Source organism: Dermochelys coriacea, chromosome 2 (assembly GCF_009764565.3).
Source record: "Dermochelys coriacea isolate rDerCor1 chromosome 2, rDerCor1.pri.v4, whole genome shotgun sequence".
Lineage (NCBI taxonomy): Eukaryota > Metazoa > Chordata > Testudines > Dermochelyidae > Dermochelys > Dermochelys coriacea.
The window spans coordinates 181,240,253-181,267,478 of NC_050069.1; the positions used below are offsets into that span (position 1 = coordinate 181,240,253).

General features: G+C 42.7%; 1 protein-coding gene across 3 annotated transcripts in view; it reads left to right on the forward strand.

Moving 5' to 3' along the window:
* Positions 1-24,723: 24,723 nt before the first annotated feature.
* HERPUD2 (HERPUD family member 2) overlaps positions 24,724-27,226 on the forward strand; it is a 30,135-nt gene continuing 27,632 nt past the window's right edge. For 2 of the 3 annotated variants that reach the window (XM_043508748.1, XM_038390213.2), the window contains exons 1-2: positions 26,408-26,553; positions 26,802-27,152. In XM_043508748.1, coding sequence (XP_043364683.1) covers positions 27,006-27,152 — 147 coding nt within the window. In that variant the 5' untranslated portion in view covers positions 26,408-26,553; positions 26,802-27,005. Of the gene's footprint in view, positions 26,554-26,801; positions 27,153-27,226 lie in introns of all 3 variants that reach the window. The other variant, XM_038390212.2, reaches the window with a different exon arrangement.

Genomic DNA, 27,226 nt, shown 5'->3' on the forward strand with positions numbered 1-27,226 from the left:
GGGACCGGCGCTGGTCCATGGACTGGTCGTTCAGAATCATTGCTCTAGGGGATTTCATGTGGTGATATGGGCTCAAATTTCAATAACACACAGATATAAGAATCCTTGTAATTTATACCAGAAAATGCAGTCCCCCAGCTACTTCAATGTCTGGGAATAATGAACATCTGAATAAAAAATAGCCAGATCAGGCCGAACCTTAGTGAGGTGTAGATAACTCTGATAAGCAGAAGGAAACGTTTAGGAAATCTATCAGAAATCATGACTGGTCCCTCCATCCGTCAGTAGTTAAGGTGTGTGCAGTCTTCACTTACACTTGATTCAGCCCTGTGCCCAGATACCCAGGTTACAGTACTTGCCAGTTACCCTTTTCCATCTTAATCTAGCCAGAAGATTTCACCTGCTCCTCTTGGATGCAGAACTGCCCACAGCAATTCATGCCTTTATTTCTGTGATGGAATGCTGAAATGCATTATACCTAGGACTGATCATGGAAGCTGCTCCAGTACACAGCTGCTCATCTGCTATGTGAACAGGCAAGCAGGAGTGTATCACAACATTGCTCCTGGCACTGCAGTGTCTCCCCATTCAGCACCTGATCTAAATTAGGATCATGATACTCCCTTTCACAGCTTGAGTTAGATACTGTATTTCCCTCTACTGTACTCCAAGAATACTATGATCAAAGGGGGTAATGGAATTGGCATATCCAGGTTGAAGCTCACATGAGCAGAGGACAAGCCATTTTTGGTGAAGCGCATTTGGCTATGGAAACCCTTACTGCAGAAGAATAGGATCACTTTATTCCTTGCCTCTTTTAGTTCAAGACACATACTTTTTACATAGGCCTTCCCTCAATAGGAGGAGTGACATGTTGACTGATAGATATCTCCTCTGTTAGAACTATCCTAACCAGTTACTCCTCCACAGAAAAGACCTATGCAATTCAATCCCACTGAGGGTGGAGCAGTAGTGTCCTACCAGGATGATGCTGAAAATGTATATTTCTATTTGGTTCCTAGATGTCATTATGACTGGAGCAACAAAACTGCATATGAAATGACACTGAGCCCTGTTATTCTACTTCCGAAACTGTGCTAACAGTGTTTTGCCATTGCTAGAAAGTTTCTAGGATGGTTTAGGAACACAAAAACGGCCATACTAGGTCAGAACAAAGGTCCATCTGGCCCAGTATCCTGTCTTCCGACAATGGCCAATGCCAGGTGCTTCAGAGGTGTAGCCTTTTATTCTATTTAATGTTAATTATACTCCTGTGGGTTCAGCTCTGGTGGGTACAGTCTCAAGTTCAACAGAGGGTATGTCTACACTACGAAATTGTCGATTTTATAGAAGTCGATTTTTAGAAACCGATTTTATACAGTCGATTGCATATGTCCACACTAAGCGCATTAAGTTGGCAGAGTGCGTTCTCACTACCGTGGCTAGCATCGACTTACAGAGTGGTGCACTGTGGATAGCTATCCCACAGTTTCTGCAATCTCCACTGCCCATTGGAATTCTGGGTTAAGTTCCCAATGCCTGATGGGGCAAAAACATTGTTGCGGGTGGTTTTGGGTACATGTTGTCAGTCTCCCCTCCTTCCCTCCCTCTGTGAAAGCAATTGCAGACAATCGTTTCGTGCCGTTTTTTCTGGGTTACCCATGCAGACGCCATACCATGGCAAGCATGGAGCCCGTTCAGCTCACTGTCACCGTACATCTCCTGGGTGCTGCTGGCAGATGCGGTACTCCATTGCTACACAGCAGCAGCTCCTTGCCTTCGTGGCAGATGGTGCAGTGGGACTGATAGCCGTGGTACTTCTCCTGGGTGCTCCTGGCAGACCTCGGTGAGATCGATCAGGGGCCCCTGGACAGACATGGCTATTCTCCTCTTAGAGCACCGAATGTGAGCCAGAGACTCCAGGTCATTCTCTTCTTTAAGTTTCGTCTCATGGAGATTCAGTCCTGCCTGGAATATCATGCAAGCTGGAGGCTTCTGCCTCAGGCTGCTCTCCCAGTCGGCAGCACCATGCGGTCACACCTACCCCAGCCTACCCCTTGCTCCCATGGCTCATGAAGCCTGGACCGTAGTAAGGAGCAGTTCACTATAGGCTGAGCAAGTGCAGAATGGTGGTAGAATGTGCCTTTGGATGTTTAAAAGCTCACTGGCGCTGTTTGCTGACTAGATCAGACCTCAGCGCAACCAGCATTCCTGTTGTTATTGCTGCTTACTGTGTGCTCCATAATATCTGTGAGAGTAAAGGGGAGACATTTATGGCAGGGTGGGAGGTTGAGGCAAATTGCCTGGCATCCGATTTTGAGCAGCCAGACACCAGGGTAATTAGAAGAGCACAGCAAGGCGTGCTGTGTATCAGAAAGGTTTTGAAAACCAGTTTCATGACTGGCCAGACTATGGTGTGACAGTTGTTTGTGTTTCTTCTTGATCCAACCCACCCGCTTTGCTGATTTTAATTCCCTGTAAGCCAACCACCCTCCTCCCCTTTGAAATAAAGTAACTATTATTTTGAAACCATGCATTCTTTCTATATTAATTAAGAAAAAATGAGATAATGGACAAGGTAGCCCGGGTGGGGTGGGGGAGGAGGGAAGGACAAGGCCACATTGCTTATTGTAGCCACACTAAAAATCAAACTGTTTGAATGACAGCCTTCTATTGCTTTGGCCATCCTCAGGAGTGGAGTGGCTGGGTGCCTGGAGCCTCCCCCTCCACAGTCTTGTGCATCTGGGTGAGGAGACCATGAAACATGGGAAGGAGGGTAGGCAGTTATACAGTGGATGCAGCGGGGGTCTGTGCTCTTGTTGGCTTTCCTGCAGCTCCAACAGACGCTTCATCATGTCCGTTTGCTCCCCCAACAGACGCTTCATCATGTTTGTTTGGTCCCCCATTAGCCTCAGCATCGCGTCCTACCTCCGCTCCTCATGCTCACTTAATTCTTTCCTGGCCTCTGCCACTGAATGCCTCCATGCATTAAGCTGTGCCTTATCAGTGCGGGAGGACTGTATGAGCTCAGAAAACTTGTCATCGTGAGAGTGGTTTTTTTTGCCTTCTAATCTGCGATAACCTTAGGGATGGAGATTCATAGATTCATAGATACTAAGGTCAGAAGGGACCATTCTGATCATCTAGTCCGACCTCCTGCACAGCGCAGGCCACAGAATGTCACCCACCCACTCCTATGAAAAACCTCACCCATGTCTGAACTATTGAAGTCCTTAAATCATGGTTCAAAACTTCAAGGAGCAGAGAAGCCTCCCTCCAGTCAACCATGCCCCATGCTACAGAGGAAGGCAAAAAAAAAAAAACCTCCAGGGCCTCTCCAATCTGCCCTGGAGGAAAATTCCTTCCCGACTCCAAATATGGCAATCAGCTAAACCCTGAGCACATGGGCAAGATTCACCAGCCAGATACCCAGGAAAGAATTTTCTATAGTAAATCAGATCCCATCCATCTAATATCCCATCTCAGGGGATTTGACCTATTTACCCTGAATATTTAAAGATCAATTACTTACCAAAATCCCATCATACCATCTCCTCCATAAACTTATCGAGTAGAATCTTAAAACCAGATAGATCTTTTGCCCCCACTGCTTCCCTTGGAAGGTTATTCCAAAACTTCACTCCTCTGATGGTTAAAAACCTTCGTCTGATTTCAAGTCTAAACTTCCTGGTGGCCAGTTTATACCCATTTGTTCTTGTGTCCACATTGGTGCTGAGCTTAAATAATTCCTCTTCCTCTCCTATATTTATCCCTCTGATATATTTATAGAGAGCAATCATATCTCCCCTCAACCTTCTTTTAGTTAGGCTAAACAAGCCAAGCTCCTTAAGTCTCCTTTCATAAGACAAGTTTTCCATTCCTCGGATCATCCTAGTAGCCCTTCTCTGTACCTGCTCCAGTTTGAATTCATCCTTTTTAAACATGGGAGACCAGAACTGCACACAGTACTCCAGGCGAGGTCCCACCGGTGCTTGTATAACGGTACTAAAACCTCCTTATCCCTACTGGAAATGCCTCTCCTGATGCATCCCAAAACCGCATTAGCTCCCTTCACAGCCATATCACATTGGCAGCTCATAGTCATCCTATGATCAACCAATACTCCAAGGTCCTTCTCCTCTTCCGTTACTTCTAATTGATGCGTCCCCAACTTATAACTAAAATTCTTGTTATTAATCCCTAAATGCATAACCCTACACTTCTCACTATTAAATTTCATCTTATTACTATTACTCCAGTTTACAAGGTCATCCAGATCCTCCTGCATAATATCCCAATCCTTCTCCGAATTGGCAATACCTCCCAGCTTTGTATCATCTGCAAACTATATCAGCACACTCCCACTTTTTGTGCCAAGGTCAGTAATAAAAAGATCAAATAAGATTGGTCCCAAAACCGATCCCCGAGGAACTCCACCTGTAACCTCCCTCCAACCTGACAGTTCGCCTTTCAGTAGGACCCGTTGCAGTCTCCCCTTTAACCAATTCCTTATCCACCTCTTGATGCTCATATTGATCCCCATCTTCTCCAATTTAACTAATAATTCCCCATGTGGCACGGTATCAAATGCCCTACTGAAATCCAGGTAAATTAGATCCACTGCATTTCCTTTATCTAAAAAATCTGTTACTTTTTCAAAAAAGGAGATTAGGTTTGTTTGGCACGATCTACCTTTTGTAAAACCATGTTGTATTTTGTCCCATTTACCATTGACCTCAATGTCCTTAACTAATTTCTCCTTCAAAATTTTTTCCAGGAAGAGGTAACAGGATCAGCAAACCCTGCCCAGGTATTCTTCCTATTCTTATCTAACCATCTCTGTCTATTCTGCTCTGCAACTATGGGAGAATCTCACTCTTAAAACAAGGCCTAGGGGAAGACTGTAAGCGTGAAGCTAACACAAAAATGGAGCATTACACAAGTCCCACAGTAGATAGAAAGGCATATGGCAAAGGCTTAGAACTAGATAAGTTCATGGATGATAGATCCATCAATGGCCATTAGCTAGGATGAACAGGAATGGTGTCCTTAGCCTCTGTTTGCCAGAAGCTGGGAATGGGCAACCGGGGATGCATCACTTGATGATTATCTGTTCTGTTCATTCTCTCTGGGGCACTTGGCATTGGTCACTGTCGAAAAACAGGATACTGGGCTAGATGGACCTTTGGTCTGACCCAGTATGGCGGTTCTTATGTTCATATGGCACATATTTAGCTGAACATCAAGCCCATAGATAAGAGCAAATGCCCGTAGCTTCCACAAATACAACAGAGCCCCTATTTTACTAAATAATTGGGGATTGAGGAGTTCATGGAATTGGACATCTCAAAATTACAGTAGGTTTAGTGCATAAGTTGCCATCTGGTGCACTGCATTGTTTTCTTGTTGTCCTTCAAACCACTGCAAAGCAATTTCCAATGCATTGAAGGCACTGGGATGTGAAGGGATGTCGACTTGTTCTTCACTGACATCCCTTTCATTATGTGATTTTTGGTGTTCAAAAAAAAAAAAAAGAAAAAGATAAGTCGTGATTCTACTATACCCAAGAACACAATTCCCAGCACTCATCATGAGCTATGTAATAACTTATTGCAATTTGAGTGACTCTTCTCATGATAGGTTTCAGAGTAGCAGCCGTGTTAGTCTGTATTCACAAAAAGAAAAGCAGCACCCGTGGCACCCCAGAGACCAACAAATCCACTAGAGCACAAGCTTTTCCACCAAATGCATCCGATGAAGTGAGCTGTAGCTCACGAAAGCTTATGCGCCAATAAACCTGCCAGTCTCTAAGGTGCCACAAGCACTGCTCCTCTTCTCATGATGTACATGTAAGAAAGTCACACCTATATATAAGTTTAGATCAGTTGTCAAACCTATTTAAACTGGTATAAATCCCTGCATAGACGCTCTTATTTCAGTTTAAGAGTGAGTGACTTATATTGGTTTAGTTTAAGCCAATTCCTAATTGACATAAGATAAATGAAAATAAGCTTGGCTGAAATCAAAATACAAGAGTCTGCACAGCCATTTGTGCCAGTTTAACTACACTGGTTTAAAATCACCCCCTTTAAAGGTAAAACGCATTCAATTCTCTCATGTAGACAAAGGCCTTAGTTTAGAAGTGTCATCACAGGAAGCCAGGGGCTCCCATACACAAAAGCAGCCATGATTATATCAAGTTCTCGTTTTAGGATCCAGTGCTCTCATGAAGACCAGTGTAACAGGTCACAGGTTTATGCTGTATTTGCTATTTACACTAAGACTGAACTGAACACAGAGAAAAAGTAGAACCAGCTGCTATCAGCAGCATTGTTCTTAGCTTCAGCACGGTCTTCCTAGCTGATTTCCACACTAAAAGCAGAGCTGGGGACTGTTCTAGGAACAAACCACTAACTAGCTCTGCCTATAATAGAGTGCTGCCTAAACTAATTCCAAGATCAGCTGCTCTATCCAAATCCTAGGAGTTGAAGGATGTTGAGCCTACAGGAGGCTGTATTTCTTCTGCTCCAAAAAAAAGGTTCATGCATGTTTCCTCCCTCATCTTCCCACCGGCATACCTTAACAAGAGGGCACAGGCCCCATGAGATGATAGGGGGAAGATTCTGGGAGGACTGCATGGTCACCTGTGCTGCTGAGTGCTGCTGAGTTTGCCATGCTTACCAAACAGGAAATGAAATTCAAAAGTTCCTGGGGCTTTTCCTGTGTACCTAGCTAGTGCATTGGAGTTCAAAGTGCTGTCCAGAGCAGTCACAATGGAGCACTCTGGGATAGGTCCTGGAGGCCAATACCGTCGATTTGCATCTGCACTAGCCGAAATTCGACCCAGCAAGGTCGATTTTAGTGCTACTCCTCCTCATTGGGGAGGAGTACAGACGTCGATTTTAAGAGCCCTTTAGGTCGACGGAACAGGGTTGGTTGTGTGGATGCAGTCATTTTTAAATCAACCTAACACAGCTAAATTCGACCTAACCCTGTAGTGTAGACCAGGCCAGAGTTATTCTGTTTGTTCTGGATCTAGAATCCATTGGAACACATGAAACCATAGACAAAAAACACATACAATTACAAGAGCATCTATCTCTTAGCAGTTTTATTAAGTTTACCAACAAAGTTATAAATGTCACAGCATATACAATTCCTAAAGATAAGTACCATGTACCTAGAGACATACTCACATCCTCCTAGATGATATTGGAGTCTGTTGGCCTTCTTATGGATTGATCATCGATACGGGAGTGATTCCTGCTGGAGTTTCTCATAGCAAGCTCAATTTTCCTGCTCTGGGCACCCTTTTTTATACTGTGAGTCTGTCTATACCTACATTCTGTGCATGTACATGAAAGTGTCTTATTGGTCTGTGTCCACTAGAAACACAAGGGACCCCGCATTCTATAGGCTGTGTAGGTTTTCATTAACATTGAGGTACCACCTTTATCTTTTGATTAAGGCACGTGTTTGAGACAATATTTACTGTCACGGCATTTTATAATTGAAATTTAATCTTCCCAGCTATACTTTCACAATATTACCATTTGGTACCTCTTTTCCCATAAACTTTCAGGTTATTTCTCAGTCACTGATTTACACCATCATTTCTTGTCTCCAAGGCCCAAAATAGCTAAGCTAAAGGCTTGCAGACCTCAGTTTACAGGTTCTTGCATTTCAGCTTATTTTACTCATGTCTACTACTTGGTTCCCAAAAATATTGATCTATCTTATACTTTTATAACTATAAATTAACTCTAATTAACATACAATGAATATATATGGTATAACATGTTATTTAATCATAACATCACACAATAAATGGATAATAAACTAAAATAATTGGCTACAGAGGAGAATGAACAGAATAGGTAATCATCAAGTAATCCATCCCTTGTTGTCTATTCCCAGCTTTTGGCAAACACTCTAACAAGTGATCTGATCGCCATATTTGGGGTCAGGAAGGATTTTTTCTCCAGGGCAGATTGGAAGAGGCCCTGGAGGTTTTTCACCTTCCTCCGTAGAATGGGGCACGGTTCACTTGCTGGAGGATTCTCTGCTCCTTGAAGTCTCTAAAACACAATTTGAGGACTTCAATAGCTCAGACATAGGTGAGAGGTTTTTCGCAGCAGTGGGTGGGTGAGATTCTGTGGCCTGTGTTGTGCAGGAGGTCGGACTAGATGATCATAATGGTCCCTTCTGACCTTAGTATCTATGAATCTGTAAGTGTGGACAGATTTTTTTTCTGAGAACGCTGCTAGCAAATACTTGCTGTAGATGGCTTTCATAGATAGTCTGTAGTATGGCTGTCAGAAAAAAATGCTTGTCCTTGTTAGTCAAGAAGAACACATTAGAAATCATGGACATGGCTACTGCTAACATTATTTCAATGGTAGAGTGGATGAGGTTTGAGTGGGTATGCCTGATAAAATGCATAATAATGTTACTGAACAGCATGTCTTAACTGACATGGAAAAAGTGGAAGGCATGTGTGACTGTTCTTGGGGTAGACAGGCCTGAGTCACTTTGTTATCACCCTGTCTTCAGCAAGATGGAGACTTGCTTGTGCTTAACTGGGTGTTATCTCCTAACACTGCCAGCTTGTTTGCCATCCAAGCATTCTCTTCTGGGCTACGCCAGCCTTTACTTTGCCTTTCAGGTTAACAATAGGGGTACCTTTGAGTCCCTTTGAAACATTCCCTTGCAGTGTCCAGCCCTTTATCCACTGAACTCTCACAGAAATGCCAGATTGGCTGTCCCCAAGCGAATAGTGTACACACCAGCTTGCATGATTCAACTCAGGATCAGTACCTTCCTTAATATCACAGCACTTAAACTTGTCTTTGTTTCACTATAAATATATTTATTTACCAGAGATTCAAAAGATGGTGAGTATGGATAATGGAAACAAAAATATATAAAACAAAATCATAGCATGCTTTCTGGAGACTAAATTTAAATTTCTTTTGGCAGGAGGTTAACCTGTTATCTCATCCAAAGCCTTTTGCAGTATCCGCAAAAAGAAAAGGAGTACCCGTGGCACCTTAGAGACTAACAAATTTATTAGAGCATAAGCTTTCGTGAGCTACAGCTCACTTCATCGGATGCATTCGTGAGCTGTAGCTCACGAAAGCTTATGCTCTAATAAATTTGTTAGTCTCTAAGGTGCCACAAGTACTCCTTTTCTTTTTGCGAATACAGACTAACACGGCTGCTACTCTGAAACCTGTGATTTTTGCAGTATCATCAGCCATGTCTGGTTGTGATCCTGTTTTCATGAATGTAAATACACTGGCCATTTACTTCCTTGGTGCCAGATAACGGGGTGTCTTCTTTGTTTCCCAGATATAGTCTAGTAACCCTTTGAAATGTGTCTCAAAATAAGGTTCTCTTCCCCTGCTGTGTTTCTATACTTGTTCATTCCTTGCTGAAATTCTTACAATCCTTCATCTGCGTTCATCTTAGATGGGTGATGAAAGACCCATTGTGAATGAGACAATACTTAATTTACGTTTCAACAGAGACAGGTGAATAAACATCCCTTGTCTGACAGAAAACCGGTTTGTCAACTCTGTGCTTGATACAGACTTTAAAACATATTTTCTGTTTATATACACAACTCCTCCCACAGTATCGGTATGTACATTTCACAATGGTATTAATGATTAGTGTGACCTGGCTTTGATTTAAGACCTCATGTGACATTTGTTGCTGAGCCAGAATCTTCATACCAAAATCAGGACATTCTTGTAATCTCCTTTCCAATTGGCTTTGAGGAATTCTTGGGTCATAGCATGGAAGAAGAAGAAGAGACTGTAAACCTTGGAAGGAGGAGAGGGCCAATGGTAGTTAGTGGTTATTTCATAAATCTTGCAGATAGGTTGGAAGGTAAATAACAAGGAACAAAGATCTTAGAAGTGGCTAATAAGGTCAATATCGGTAAGGAGAATTGCTAATACTGAGTGTGAGGAAGAGCTGACAATGTTCGTGGGTATCAATTGTTACTACTAGATCAGGATTATGGGTGTCGCAGTTCAGGGCAACTGCACCTGTATTCCCCCTCTGTGGTACATCAAGGGCATCCACTCTAGGTTCCCGGCTTCTCAGCCATCACTTCTCTTTGGGAGATACCCACATTTCTCTCTGTCCATCTCTCTTGACTGGGGTTTTTCCAGGCTGAACAGTTTCCTGCCTCCACGGTGATGTCCCCAGCAAGCCAGACTGCCTAAAAGGCCAGCATCTGCACTTTGCTTTCTCTCCAGAGGCTCTGAACAGTGTAATTGCCTTCAGTTATATGTTACCACATAACTCTTTATAAGCAAGCACCTTTATTGTTAAGGTGACAACATTATAGAGAAAGCATATTAAAAACACTAAAAGAATCTGCACGCTTACCAGATATCATCCCAACTCTATCCTTGGGCTATCAGAAGGTATGCACCCATACAACCAGTGTATTGCTGTAGTAAGCAATTTGTAGATACATGTGTTGGGTAGGAAAACAGTTGGCTAAGAAGAGATGTTCACAGCCACTAGCAATGTTAAGTGGACTTCTACAAGTAACAATGAGAACTAATCATATTCTCCCCCCCCCGCCCCACCAGCCCATGCTCATTCAATTCTCTCTTCTTTGTGCTTCCATTGTCTCATTCTACTCTTAACTTTATACCTTTTTCACACCATCCTCCATGCTTGGCACTGTTTCCCTTATTCTGTGTATCAACCAACCACCTCCGTAAACCCCACCTCTTTGCTTGATCTTCCACAGTGACTTCCACTCAGGCACTATAATGACTCATTCTTGCACTTGATCTTGTGCCATTTGAACTATATTTTTCCGATTTAGTTTTCAAATTCTTTAGTGTAGGGGCTTTGTCTTTCTAAGTGTTTGTGAAGTGCTCTCTACATATGCATGGTGCTATAGTTATGATTATTTATAAAGCACATAATACTGCATAAAGCATATCTCCGGTGCTATATGAATAATAATATACAAAACTGTAAAAATGCATTAAATAATAAATGGGAAGCTGCTAACAGGAAGAGGATATAAAATTACTTGTGGAGAACCTGTTGGGAAGCAGATTTTGTTGAAAAACTATAATAATAGTCTGAAAAAACAAAGTAGTAAAAAGAGAAATAATTTTCATTTTAAAGCCTAGTGGGCATTTTTTTATATATAAAATTTATGAGCATTCCTCACAGCAATATAATATACTATAAACTGAGGTGTCTGAGAACTGGTTAAGCCATGAAGCAGACAAGAATGTTAAATGCCAGGATATGTAGTTTATAAAAAGGATAAACTCAACCACACAGGAGGAAACATGTACATTAGGTTAGGGAGGGACATACTGTCTAAACAAAGAAATGTCATAGTCAGGCTTGTCACCAGTGTACAACAAGTTGGACTCAAGTAAAAGAAACGGTAAAAAATTATAATCGGAAGCCATTAATGGGCTCTGGGGGAGGATGAGAAAGCAGAACAGGAAATGTTTATGTAGATAAAGGAAGCCTGCAAAACAGCTAGGACAGTGATCATAGGGATTTCAGTCTGCTTGCTACTGAGTAGAATTGTAATTAGGAAATATTAAATGAGTGTGTATGTTTAGATTTAACATAGCACTGAACTGTCCCCATAGTTTATTAAAGTACAGTTATTGCTTGAAAAGTGAATGTCTAAAACTCACATCATGAGGTTCCAAGTTTGTCTATCTGACTCCAAAATAGCCCAAGTCTGTAATAGTCAGAATTTGTTGACCTTCAGGGTTATGCTACAGAGTTCATCTGTTTTCTCAGGCTTTTCAGAGATGGCTGGGGAATGGTATGTTCAGGGAGGATGTTTTGTTTTATTTATTAAATTGTAGAGGTTGATTGTCATGTTTCTGGAGAGGATAAGCTGTAAATTGTGTGTCTGAGGGGGGATAAGTTTGTAAATTGTGATGGGGTTGACTCCTTATTTTTGGTGGGGGATGAACTGCTCAGTTTGTATATGCACTTCATTATCCGCATTTCTCTAAAAGGCACTTTGAGTGCAGGATAGGCATTAAATTATTTTATAAATTGGATATTGTTATTTTAACATTTATTATCATTTCAATTTGCTCAATTTACAAGTTAAAAATAATTAATGTTACTGCCAGCACTACAAATTCAGCCTTGGTTCTAGGAATTTAAATGCTCTGTCATAATTTTGCAGTGAACATTGTTTTTTGCACAGTTTCCTTGCCTTAGTTTTAAGAGAAAAGTGAAAGTTTTATTGATGCAGTCTTTTGCTATTAACCAGTTGGTCTGGTCTCACTCTTTGTTCTGCTCCTTCATACTGTCTGTCTTCTCCTCTGGCAGTCTTTGCATCCTACACTGCAGCAGACATACTGTGCCTCAGGGTTCCTGTTGGTGCACTTGCAGTTGCCATCCAAATATCCCTGATGCTTGCCTCGCCCACAGAAATATGTTTTATAATGGAGCCAGCATAAAACAGGTGGATGTCCACTCTGACTGTACACTTGAATAGTCTTACAGCATGTGTCCCACCCCCAATTTACAGGGCCCAAAGCCAGGAATTATGAATTTCTCTATTGGATAACAGGTCAACAATCAAATATTTATGAGCAGCAAGTCTGTGCACATTCTTCTGAACAACTGCTATCTGAAGAGCAGTAAGTATTAATATTGTAAACCTCACTAGTTCTAAGATGCACCAGGGAATTTGTCCAGTCTGTTAAGATTCATAGCACTCTGTGACATCCGGCTTGGGGTACCCAGAATTGTGAGCTCCTGTGTTACTCCTCTCAGCTTCAGCAAGTGAAGGTTTTGCTGCTGCTAAGTCATGTCAGCTCCCTTATACACCAGCTTGTCTGCCTTGCCTTGCCTTGCCTGGAGGACTCTGTCTGTCCAAACCTTGCCTTGCAGGTAACAGTCAGTTCCCAAGTTCCCCAGAGATGCCTCTCTGCAGTGTCCGGCCCCTCTCACCAGACACATACCTTTGTCTAGGTCAGGCTGGGTTCATTCTCTGTCTTCCAAACACATTTTAAGAACATATTTCCAGCAAACATCTATAATTCTTTGTATACATTCTATACACACATCATACAATGATTTTTGGGACCAGCGTGTCACCACTTTACCTATGATATCTTACGTGACACCATTGAGATATATATTATGACAACAGTTTGTTGGGGGCAATGAGTGTGTCAGGCCAGATGTGAATTACAGTATGGGGGGACCCTTCTGCTGCTTGGCACTGAAGGACGGGCTGGAGTCACACACACATGATTGCAAAGTATTGATCTTCTATGTTAATAATAACTAATTAAAAAAGAATCCTTTATTTGGTATTACCTTACATTAGGTGCACTTTATTCTCAGACATGCTAAAATGAATATGAAGTCATGACCATTTTCTCTTCTGTTATTGCTTTATTTGTACTGGTGAAAGATATTTGATATTCTGATAGTTTGATATTTCTCAACAAATAATTTTTGTGTCTGAATTCATAGTACCAGTAGTTTGTTGTATGATAGTAACCGTACTTGAGAGTCGTGAAGTGAATTAGAATGAGAGCTGACATTAATAAAAGACAAAGATTAATCTGAGTTTCATTTAAACTGTAGGAGCAAACTATAGATCATTAATTCCAGTTCTGACTGGTTCCATGTAAACTCCAGGTGCCAAAACTGCAGTCAGGGTTTCAAGAACAAACTCTCACTGGTTAATCAAACCTTTTGCTACATCTGTTGTTAGCTGCTTGTGAATGTAGCAATCTTATTTTAGTTGTGTGAGTGTCATACCCTGGTTTTCAGCATTGCACAGCTCTTAAATAGCTGTGACAGTCAAACCAGTTATGCTCCCATGGACCATTTTTTAGTTGTTTTTGGTCTGCTTCCAATAAAAACATATTTTAGGGCTCTTTGTTAGTTGAAATTTTGTCTGGAATTCAATGCTCTGTAGTCCTCTAATTATCCTTTTAACTTACTTTTGCTTATTTTCACAAGTGTCCCAATCTTTCTCCTTACCAGCTTATTTATACTACATTATTTATATTTTTAAAAGCTTACTGCTAACTGCTTGTACTAACCTTTGCATCCCTTAACCAGAGGGGCTGTGGTGCCTCTTTCTGCTTTAGATTTCAGAGGATGAGTTTCAGTGTTTCCAACTGCTTCTTAAATATTTCCCTGCCAAAAATTCCCTCTCTGATACAAATACCTGAATTATCCACCCCTAGCACACATACACTCCTGTGTTAAAATGACAGCAGGAGAGGAATGATACTTCTGGCAGCCTTTCTGCTGAACCCCAGAACCTGCTACTTCAAACAATATATGGTTTTTGTGATGCAATGTGCTCTGGAACACACACCTGGAATGACTATAATCTTTTAACCAAAGGACAAAGGACTTCATGGGCAGCAATCCTCCAAGATTCTACCTCCTAGTAACATGCCTCTACTTTACCCACCGAGGTGAACTATTCAGGATAAGAAAGCAAGTTTGTTCTCCAAGTTCCTTGATTTGTTGGCCTCTGTTCTGACACTGCTAGCAAGGGCTAATTGTGATTGGTTGATTTTGTGACATTGGCACCTTTTTACTAAACACTGTACTGAGACGCAGACAGCTAAACAGCTGTTAGATGATGGTTTAACACCTTTTGATCACTACTTATCTGAACCTTATTTGAGCCAGTGATTTGGATGAGCAAGGGTTATACTGTTATCAATTCCTGGCCAGTGCCCCAACAAGATTATCTTAATTAACTGAAATCAATAACTTAAATTTTAAAATAAGAATAAAGGTATTCTCCCCCCCCCATAACCCCCCACACTAGATAAGCATGAGAAACTGGTCTTACATTATAGCTTTAGATGCTGATACTACAAATTAGGTTAGTTTTCCGGAATACGGTGGCTTCCAGAAGCAGGTTCAGACATTCTATTTCCAAATACAGGCCATCATTTACACATGGCATGAAATAGTCTCCACATGAGCTATCAGAATGTCTTACACAGAAAAATGGGTCATGCTTTCTTTTAAGCATCTCTCCTTACAAATTCTCTAATACAATTTATTCAACCATGCACAGCTCCGAGAAGCTGAATCTCCCTCTTGGCTCCTCATTTCGTTTGAGTTACAAATCTTCTGTGCTCTCATCACTCTTAAAGTTGCCCTTTGAAGACAAATTCTTGTCTCATTAGCTCAGTCCTTTTACAGAAATTACTATCCACAGAGCCCAGTGTGGAGTCTTCATAGTATAAATCCTTCTCTGTTTCTTTCTTGTTCCACAGCTTGGTCATTCATTTCTTTGAGCTGTGCAGTCACATTTTTGTAGTCATCTTCAGTGACATGGAATATTTGAAACAGTTTAGATGCTACAGTTCCTTTGATCCTTTTATTACTGCTCTTTTCCTTATACCCACTGTGGGCTTGAGCCATAGCTCCCAAGTTTGGTTCTGCTGACATTTTGATTAAATGATTTAATGAACGAATGTGCATATTTGCAACCAATTTGCATATAACCAAAAACTTAAGCTTATGAACAATTCACTCTACTCCAAGCAGTGGGAGGGGCAGGGCAGAGAGCAGCACAAAACATTGGAGCACTGGGTGGGTTGGTGCGCCAGGTGCCTGAGAGAGGGTAGCTGGGTGGGTATTTGCTGGGGCTGTTGGTACTGCGGGTGGTGTAGGTGAGTACTAGGGCTGCCGGGTGGCAGGGGACTTACGGGTGGTGGTGGAGGGTGCTGCAGGTACTGAGGGAAAAGGGCTCTTGGGCGTAGAGATACTAGTGGCAGGAGGGTGCTGGGGAGGAACAGAGGGTGCTGTGACTACTGGGGAACAGAAGATGCTGGGGGCTGTTTGGGTAGCTAGGGCAGCTGGGTGTTTGCTGTGAGGAGTTTGGTGTAGCTGGCTACAAGGGTGATAGCTTGGGGCCTCCTGCTGCTGCAGAGGCCTGGCCCTCATCCAGCAGGGAGAGCTGAGTTATATGCTCAAGGGTGCAGCAGCTGCCCCTTGCAATCAAAAGACAAAATTACAGGCAAATCCCTTCCTGCAGCTCAACTGGATGCTGAGGATCTGGCTGAAGATCCAGGCAAGCATGATGTGGCTATGCATTGTATGATTATTGTGATATGTGACAGTTAGGAACTCTGCTTATCCAAAGCCCATTGAAGCCAATGAAAACACTCCCACTGTCTTCAGTGGGCTGTGGATCTGGTCTTACATAATGCTTCCCCTGTATTGAGTCTACAGTCCAATATCCTCTAATTCATCCTTCCTGTCATTCCTTCTGAATATAAACCCACTCATATATGGTCAGTGAGCCTCTGGCAAGGTTAAATAATTCTTCTGAGCACATAAATCTGCTACACATTCTCATACTACAAATAATTGATATCAATTGCAAAAATAAAGCAATCTTTCTTTCTTCATTACAGCCAGTACATTTATTTGTACTCATTACAAATTAATCAACTACTGTGCTCTTCTTGCATCATATTGGCATGTATTTTTAGGATATACATTTTTGTGTGCATTTAATGTATGTGAGAGCTGCTGAATGGATTACCTTGGTAACAGAAGTTCTTCATTTATGTGCAGGCTAGATACAGCATAACACAAAAAGCTTCCCCAGGCTGCCCTGACAACATCTCGCAACCCCAATTTGGTGTGACTACTTCTTGGTAGGAGAGACTAATTTACTCTCAAAATGCCCATTCAGTTCTCACCCTTTCTGTTGAGGCTAACGAAGGAAACAATTGTAGTGGCAGTTTTTGTGATGTGATCACTTGTGCACTGCCGATTGGACTGAGACCAAACTCATTTTACACCGACCACCAGACAAGAATCAGCAGTAACCACTTACAGTGACTACTGACTTGGGCTGGATCTGAGCCCACAACATAGAGATGGAAGGCCTCATAGCCCATTGCTAATTCATTGAGACAGCCAGTTCGCTCCATAATGGCTTATTTATGTTTTTACAACTCGTTGCTTTGAAAATTATGATGATATCAAGAATAAAATATAATTGCAGGTGAGGAATATTCAGGAGAAGCAGATGACCTACTCACCAAAAGTCCTGAATTCTTGCAAATATTCTCTGCAGTAAGGAATAAGGGAAGGAAAAATACAGAAATAATCTTGAGTATAAGCAGAACTGTTTCTAAATCTTAAAATTCAAGGGTTTTCATGAGATGTCAATTGCTGTTTAAGCTGTGAGAAACCTCTCTCTTCCCTTCCTGGCAATAAAAATATTTGAAGGAAATTTTCTCCTTCAAACGTTGTGAAGCAATAGAGACATCTAGCGGATAACACGATTAAGCACAGCAAGTTTATGGATTTATCATTTATTTCAATCTCCGTTTCCTGTCTAAAGTTGTAGCCAATGAAACGTTGATTTTCAGTACTCTGATTCTGCATCTCTATATGAAAACATTTTTTTAAAAAACCTGATCTGATATCAAAATACAGTGTCATTCACAGTAGTTGTGATATCTTGCTCAGGTCGCCCGGAACTGAGAGTCACTGTGTTACTTCTCTGCCTCAGCAGGAGTGAACTTTGCTGCTGCTAAGCTATGTGCCAGCATCCTGACATGCCAGCTTGTCTGTCCTGCCCTGCCAGAAAACTCTTCAGGACACTGCCAGTCTAAACCTTGCCTTGTAGGTAACAATCAGTGAACCCCAATTCCCGAGTTCCCTAGCAGATATCTTTTTGCAGTATCCAATCCTCCGCCCTGGATACTCACAGAAGTTATTAAATTCACTGCCTCCAAAGAGATAGTCTGTTAGTTTAGCTGAGGACATCATACATCAGTTTAATACACAGCAGTAAGACGGTTTTGTAATAAAGCAATTGAGTTTATTAATAAAAAAAACAGTTTTAAGTGATAGGTTACAAGTAAAACAAAATACGCTTTCTAGTGACTAAAATTTAAATTCAGCAAGTTAAAATATTTGTCTGAGCAGGTTTCTCACCTATAGGCAGTTGCAGTTACTCTTGGTTTTCAGGCCAAGAGGATCCACTTTTCATTAGCTCAGTGGGCACTCCTCTGCCTCCATCCCTGTAGGTGATGGATGCCAAGATGGCTTTCTCTTTCTGCTTATATTTCCCAAAGTCTGTCTCTTTTGAAGAACCAGGAAGGCTTCCTGAAGATGCAGGCTCCATCCCCGGTCCTGGGCATTAAGCAGTCTTCCCCCCCGCTTGTTTAGCATGGTGGCTTTGTTTAACTCCTATGTAGATGTACATTTCATTGTCCCCTCACGTATTACTTGGCTCACTTTACACTGGAGACACAGGAAAACATGCAAAATAACATTCCTTTGTCTAGGACAGGCTGGGTTTATGCACTGCTTGAAAAACATCTTTCAAAAACATATTTCCAGCACACACCTATAATTCTTTATACACTACCCATACATAATATTAATGACCAGTTACTGGTTTGTATCCGACACCTTATGTAACACCTTTTAAATACAGATTATGACCACAATGAGTTGGGGTCAATGAGTGTGTCAGGCCTGAAGTGCATTTTGCAGTGAGGGACTCCCCAGGTCACAGCATCTTAAATCAGGCAAGGAAAAGAGAATTAAGGAAAAATGTACAGAAAATGAAACTGGTTCTGAATCCAGTGGTTCAAAGATTGAATGATTCAGATAATGGCTAAAATCAAATTTGGATTCTAATGACTGAAATTCAGCACTACCTCACTGTTCTAGATATGAAAAGAAGCTAGCAGTCTTGTTCCTATACTAGTAAACTGAGATCACCTTATTCATTTGTCATAGGGTGGCTTACCCTAGAAAGCAGTCTGGGCTCCGCCCTGCCCACAACTTAGCAGTTACCCCTCAGTCTTGCCCATGATCTAGCCATTTATGGGAAATTAGTGATCCCCAGCTAGGTGTAATGGAGTTAAAATGTTTAAGAAGCTTCATTTAAAATTAAATTAAAATGCAGAGCCTCCCGGACTGGTGGCCAGGACCCGGGCAGCGTGAAAATCAGCTCGCTTGCCGCCTTTGGCACGCGTGCCATAGGTTGCCTACCCCTGGGCTACAGGAATATCCTCACACACTGGGGAGTTCACATATCTACCACAGTGTATGTGCTGGGCTGACACAGGTTTCTGTCCTAGAAAAATATCAGACAGAAGTAGTCAGGAGCAGGATATAAACTTGATCAGTAAAAGTAGTTTATTTCCACTCAAAAATGGCACCACAACAGCCAGACATAATTTTTAGGCCATTGTGTTAAAACCACAGATTATAACTACACAAGAATATATCTGTTTCCAGACCTGTCAGGTGCTGATCCTGCAAACACTTATATGCAAGTGGACCCATTGAACTCAGTGGGACTGTTCATGTGTGAAGTTATCACTTTGAGTCAATTGTGGCTCCACACAGGCACAATGGCACGCTCACGCTTGCAGGAACGGGGCTTCAGACTATAAACTCTTCTGAACAGAGACTTGTCTGTTCTGTGTATATGGAAGTCAGCAATCTTCCGGGGGGGCAGTCGAATAAATAATAATAAATAGGAGTGTAAAACTCAGCTCTAAAAAGAGAAGCTAGACTGTCTACCTTTTCACAATCACTCTCTAGTCTGGAAAGCCATCAGATCTAACACCTACAATCCGAATGGTGCTATTCTGAAAAGATTTATATTTCTTTTTCTAAATACATGATAAATCCAAAGGCCAAATGTAGGCTATTACTATACAAATGCATTATTAAGAATCATGCATTGTGATGTAAGTGCTCAATTGGGTCCATAGGAATTACTATAATGCAATAGACCATTTAGTCCAGAATCTTGCTCTGACAATTTCCAGCTTCAAAAGAAGGAGCAAGAAACTCCATACTAGTCAATTATGGAATAACCTGCTGTGATGGAGCATCTGTCCCACACTAGCCCACAAAGAGAGGCTGCACAACAGGTAGCCGTTTAGGGAGGACACTAGGGAGACTGTGCAGGAGACAGCCAGTTGGAGAGGGCTACGAGGAGCAGCCAATCATGCAGCAGCCTATATAAGAAGAGCTGCAGGGCAGAACAGGTCAGTCACTCCCTGGAGTTTGAGGAGGGTGGAGGACTGGCTGCCTTGCAGGCAGAGGGCAGCTAGGAACTTGGACAGAGCGTGGGCAGGATCAGGGGAGCGAGAGCAAGCTCATGACTGACTGTGGGCATGCTGAAGCCCTGAGACAAGGGTGGAGAAGGTGCTGGGGCTGTGGGGAAGTGGCCCAGAGAAGTAGACTATGAGGTTGGAGGGGACGCAACACATGGCTGCCATCTTCAGAGTCCCTGGGCTGGGACATGGAGTAGTGGGCGGGCCTGGGTCCCTGCCCTCATTCGCCACTGAGGAAGTGGTTGAACAGTGGACTGCCATTCCCCTGGAAGGGGGGAGAACAGAGTGTGACAATGGATTTGTAACTCTTATGTATCTCTGTGCTGTTAGCCAGATGACATGAAGTCCTTGGGCACAAAGGTTATGATTTCAATCCTTCTCCATATGATGCATTTTTTTTTCTAGTGAGACTTACTTTTTAAATCTTGCAAAAACTTGTTGCAGAGCATCAGTGTAACTACTCATGCTAGTAAGTGCTACATCCAATAGTAGGTGTCTTAAGGATTGGACCCCAATGCAGTAAAAATGTCTTCATGCCCAGTAAGAGACTATAGTCCTGATCCTGCAATGTTTAGCACTTGGGTGGAATGTTGCAACCACACAAAGCCCCTTGTACCCAACTGGAACTCCACATGTGTGTTGCAGTCTGTCTTCATGCTACCTATTGCAGAAATGGGGCCTTAATCATTTTCTTAAAGGTGATCTGCAAATGAAAAATATGGGGATTTGTCCTTTTTTAGCTTTCTTATTGAAGGATTGAGAGAGTCTTTTCTTAACATTTATTTAAATAAGGGTTCATTTCAGCTTGTTTTTTGTTTGTATTCTGTTTTATCATAGAAAGATCAGGATTGTCAAGTTTTGTTTCCTCTGGGCATGTTGGTGGATTCAGATAAGCAGCCGAACTTGTTAGTCAATCCTACTAATGTGGTGATAAAAACACTGGAAGCCACCAGAGCTTTTTCTATCCAAGGGCTCTGATTTAAATGTGACCTGCATGGATGGAAAAATTGCTTTGTGTACTTTTTTGTTGCTGCTTTATGTTGGATAAACAAGGCCTGAAAGGCTTTTGTTTTTAAAAAAGAAAATCAGGTCTTGTCTGCTCTGGAAGGGTCTATAGCCTTACTTACAGTAGGGAATTCTTGTATGCATGTGTGTAAAATTCCTTACGGTAGGCAATGCTATAGACCAGAGGTTCTCAAACTGAGGGGAGGGGGTGGAAAATGTATTCTGGGCCGACATGAGAAGCTTAAGGGGAAAAAACCTTACTGCACACATTTTACTCTCAGCAATGAATAACTAGCAAAGCTATTCCTCCAGACACATCAGGTCCTTAGATGGCGCTGTGCATTTTGATGGATTTCTGTTAAGCTTAAATAGCATGAAACAAAGTCGTTGCCATCTGTACATTAATCCATTTGCTACAATGCAGTGTGAACATTTAATTGTAAGCATGGACCACAATCGCAGTTTTGCTTTGTCTCTTATTACAATGGATTGTTGGCTCATTCATGCAATTTGTGGAATTGTTCCGCTCCACACAACAGTGTAATGTCAGTAAGCAGTATCTCACTGAAAATGTACATAACTATATACTTAAATGGCTCTGTTTGAGTCAATGCCTTACTATTTTTAATATTTAGAGTTGTATGATTTTTGTTGTTTGTATATATACCTGTGTGGCAGAGCGGAAAGGGCCAAACTACTATAGGCAAAAAGAAGGGGGGAGCAATCAAATAAGATTGAGAACCACTGCTATAGATCCTTTCTGAGCAGATGAGACCTGAATTTATAAAACCCAGCAGAACACCACCTTTCACTTTTTTTAAAATTTTTTTAAAGCCTAAACCTTTCAGTCTTTCTTTATCCAACGTAAAGAAGCAAAAAAGGATACAGTCATTTTTCCACCCATGGAAGTCACCTTTAGTCTTTTCAAATTACTACAAAATGTAAATTCCTTGATCTGGAGAGAATCAAGTGTCTCATGTATGAGATCAAGACTAGAACACAAATTCCTTCAGTGATTTTTTTTGACCCTTATTTTCACAACGCATTTGCTGTGAGGTAGGTGCAGGCGCATCCTTGTTGTCGTTGCCTGTGGTCTGGGTTTTTAAAAAGTCATCTTGAGAGAAACCTAACTTACTCTTAGGTATAGTAATAAAGCCACAACACGGTCCACAAATTGTCAGAATGTGAAATCTATGAGAGGGGTATAAAGAAACATGGAATAGAAAAGAGACTCAATCTGGAATAATTTATTGATTTTCTCGTTTTGTGCAAATGGATATGTTGTAATTTAGTTAATGTAGACATTCTCTATTTAAAAAGAAAAGTGTTTACATTATCCATTTAAGATTTTAAAAGTGTTTTAAATGGATAAGTTTCCCTTTGGACCACAGTAATGTCATAAGACATAACACACATTACATATTTACCCAAAAGTTCAACATGACTTTAGATTTGTCAAGTACAAATCCATATTAAGAACAATTATGTAAATCCATAGTATATGAAAATATCAAATAGCCTTTTGACATATACCTTCGTAATACTACATCATGTATATTGGTAGCATGTTGCCTGGCATGTACATTCATATTTAGGCTATTTTATTGACTGATGTCCTATGCCCCAGTCCTTCACTGAGTTCTCCATAAGTGGACCCTGATCCAGTGGGGCTCTGTGCTGTCACAGAGGTCTGCCAACACTCAGCTCTCTGAAGAATTGGGCAATCAAAGTGTACATTTTCCAGGGGAGTTATGTGGAGAGTTTCCTGTTCTCTAGTAGTGGCTCAGAAGGCATTTTAACTACCCTAAATCTCAAGTTCTCAGCCTGTAATATGTATGTGGAGAGGCCAATCTTCAAACAACGTGTCCATATTAAAAAAGGTTTAAGCCAAAATTTGCCTTTATTTTTGTGCATGCATCTTTGCACATACATAACTAGCGAGTGGTCTTTCCACACTACACCTTTTGTGCACAAATGCTTGAATGGTGCTTGTAAATTGCATTCACTGATGATAGTATTTAAAATTGCAAGCACAAATGATTGCCGATGTACAAATAAAGGTCATGCTTTGAAAATATTTAAAATTGAAAATGCCATTAAGATATCTTATGGCTCCCATTATGACCCAATGAGCTGCATGATAAATGAAGACAAGGTCAGTGTATGCTGTAGATAACAAATTTCAAATCCATATGAAGCACTATATTAAACATTAAGATTGTACTAATAAATAGTCAAAAGTCAATGTCAAAAATAAGGTTGTATCTGTATTTGCTTTTCTTTGGCAAAACTTCAAAGCCATGGTGGTTTGATCCTGGTTTGATTTCAATGGGAAAATTGGGCCTTTAGTGTTCGCATTATTTCATGAGGTCCTTTCTTACCTCTTTCTGTATGTACTGTAGTTTCTGAAGCTCACCTCTATGCCAGCAAACCTTTCTGTGTTACAGTCCTTGTTTATACTGTTGAGATTAATTAAAGGTGTAATTCCTTTGCCTTAAAGTGACGCTGCCAATTGAAAATATTGGTTAAAAATTTTGGACCTTCTATAGTTACAGTGAAGGTTACTATAACTGCAAAAAGTTAACAAAACTCTTTTTTTCTTAGTTTGTTTATAATATGCATTTGACAGCACTTTTGCCTATAGACAATTTACTGTTTTTCCTGTCTAGTCAGTCAGGTTGTCTCTTACTGTAGAGTTCCTTTACAACAGTAACAGGTAGTCACAAAAACTATTCCATTTTTAATTTTTTTATAATCAGGACATACTATTTAAAGGATGTTCTTTCAGAAACTGAAATGGAGAAAAGATGGTCCAGTTGTTATGACACTAGACTGGGACTAGGGAAACGAGGGTTAAAGTCCCTGCTGTACCACACATTTCCTGTGAGACCTCTGGCAAGTCACCCTCTGTCTGCCTCCATTCTCCATCAGTAAAGGGATGATAGTTATCCTCGCCTCACAGAAATGCGGTGAAGCTAACTATATTAGACTGTGAACTGATCACGTGTTACAGTGATGGGAGCTGTATAAATCTGTGTGACATACGAGAATACAATCTAGACTAATGAGCAGCTATGTCACCCCTGCCCTGTAACCTTGGGTGCCATATGATGCTTTGCTGAAGGAGTTCCCACCTGGGCCATTCACAAACAGCCTTCCAGCATGCAAGCCACACCCTGAGTGTCTGTGTGTAACTGCAGCTTAACAACCACACTTGGATTGCACTCTGGCTCTCTCCAGCCTTGGTTATACTGCAGGGTGACCCCAACATCCCCCCAAAAATGTATGTCCTGTACTGCCAAGCCCTCTCCTGGACAAGTTTATATAAAGTCCATTATTTCTTTACTAGAAATATGTACACAACTTGCCACCCCACATGGAGTTTCCAAAACACTTCAATTTAAACACACTGAATTAGATAAAACAAGTTTATTAACTACAGAGAGATTTTAAGTGAATATAAGTAATGAGGCATCAATGTCAGAAATGTTTACAAGAAAAATAAAGAAAAAACGCAACTTGTGCCTTACTTAACAAACTATGTTAAAGTCAAAGCAAAGCTTTCTCAGCATATGCTTTCAGCAGTCTTACTAACCATACTTCTTAGGTCAGGATCCCTTCTTCCAAGATCCAGTGAATGCTTCTTTGTCGCTTCAGGTGCTATGAATGTAATGGGCAGAGTGGGGGTGCACTGGGGTGTTTGTCCCTCCTTTTTTGTATTTTCAGTGCCATTCTTGAAATACTTTTTCAGGTAGGTACCAGGAGACAAAGAAAGTTCTCTGCTGTTTTTTCCACAGAAGGTTGAGCTTCCTTTGTTTCCCTGCTTGATGACTCAGTTTACCGCTTAAATGCAATTTAAGGAGCGCACACATTCCTTTGCTTGTTTGAGACAGACTTGTTTGCCAACCTCAGTTTAGAACATGTGTTAATAACACCATAGAGTGGAATCTTATAACTTCACCTACAATATAGTCACATACATTTTACCAGGAAAATAATGACCAGCAAAGTAGGAGTTTTCAAATAATACTTCAAAAGGCATACTTTGTACAAAGATTATTACAATGGGGGTAGGCTGTGGACATGGGTACATTGTATCACACTATGACAGGTAGAATTCTTTTATTTGAAAAATACACCCTTTAATATAGCGAAGGGCTTCTCAAACTGTGGGTCAGGACCCTAAAGTGGGTTGGAACCCCATTTTAGTGGGGTCACCAGACCTGGTGTTAGACTTGCCTGGGCCCAGGACTGAAGCCCGAGCCCCACTGCCCAGGGCCAAAGCCCGACGGCTTCAGCTCTGGGTGGCAAGACTCAGGTTATAGGCCCCACCTTCTGGGGCTGAAGTCCTTGGGCTTTGGGTTTGGCCCTCCCACCCAGGGTGGTGGGGCTTGGACTTTGCACCTCCCCCCGGCCTGGGGTGGCAGGACTCAAGTGGGCTTAGGCTTTGGACCCCCTCTTGCGAATGTGTAGTAATGTATGTTGTCAAAAGGGGACTGTGGTGCAAGGAAGTTTGAGAACCCCTGATCTAGTCTATTCTTGGAAGTTATTTTGTTCAATGGCATACTGACAATGAGGTTTGCTGACAACTCGCATCGTGTCACAAACCCTGTATATATGAGCAAAACGTACAACCGTATAACGACATCAAGGTAGTAACAAGGATGTAAAGCAAGGTTTCAACTAGTGTAATAGGGACCCTGGTAACCTTTCATTTGATACATTGGTCATATTAGCACAGCCTGCCCACGGCGCGATAGAGAAATTTGCATTGGCATACTAATGAGATCGACACAACTTTGCTGGTGCAAATGTCTCTAGAGCCCACAAAGCTGCAGTTTGCTCCCGCCACACGCTCCGTTGTATTCGACGCCTTGGGTTGTTTGTAGGATGATAGTACCTAGCAGCCCCCGCCCCCGGCGCGGAGCACTAGCCAAAGACCAAACACTTATTGCAGAAGCCATGGAGCTCTGGAGGCTGGAGCGAGCGGGGGCTTTTCTCCCATCCCCGTCCCAGAGCAGATACCACTTCAGAAAGCGCCAGCGAAGGTGCCCAGCCGCTAGTTCTTAGCTCTCAGAGGCCTTGGATGCAGCCTGTGCGGACGGCGCCTCCGAGGCCCTGCTGCCACCCAGCAGCAGGGGGCGCCCTTCTCCTTGGCGCCAAGACGAGTGACCGGGGTTCCCTGGCCCCAACAGGGCTGACGCGGCCGCTGCCCAGCGAGGGGCTTGGACCAGAGCAGGCCCGCAGGATGGCCGCGGTCTTTCCGCGCGCGCGCGCGCGCGGGAGGGGGGGAGTGCGCATGCTCCGTTCGCCGCCACACCCAGCGCCCCCTGGCGCCGCGCCCGGGAGGGAGTCGAACCGCTTCCGGTCTCCATTTTACGCCAGCGGAACAGCGGCCGGACAAGCTGAGCCGCCGCCGGACTCGGTACTGACGGGTCAGGGCCCTACTGCCGCTGCTGCTTGCGGGGTGCAGGCCTCGCCCCGGGGGTCGTTGAGCGTGACCAGGCCTCGCCCCAGGGTTGGGCTCCCCGTCACTGGGCTCCCCGCCCTGCTCTGGTTACCGGCCCCCGGGGGGAGGGTCGCGGCCCTTGTTGCGTGGTGGTGGTGGTGGGGGGGGGGGTGTCGGTGTCGGTGTGTGACGCCCCTAACTCGTCGCTCTTTCCCCCTCCGCAGGCGGACACTGCCCTGGCGTGGCTCGTCGGGGTCCCGTCTACTTCCCCGCTCCCTGTACTGTAGGGGCGGCTCCCACCGAGGCCGCGGGGATGGGCGGCCGAAGCCTCCTTGTGGAACTCGCCCCCGGACACTGATCCTCCGGCCCCGGCCCTCGAGCTTCAGCGGCTTCGCCCGGCGGGGAGAGAGCGAGCCCGTGCGAGCAGCATGGACCAAAGCCTGGTGGGTCACCCGGTGACCCTCATCATCAAAGCGCCCAACCAGAAATACACCGACCAGACCATCAGCTGCTTCCTGGACTGGACCGTGGGCAAACTGAAAACTCACCTCTCCAAAGTCTACCCCAGTAAGCCGGTAAGTCGCTGCCTTGCCTCGCAGCAGCCTGCCCAGGGCCACACTGCCTGCCCCGGAACTATGCGTTTTGTATT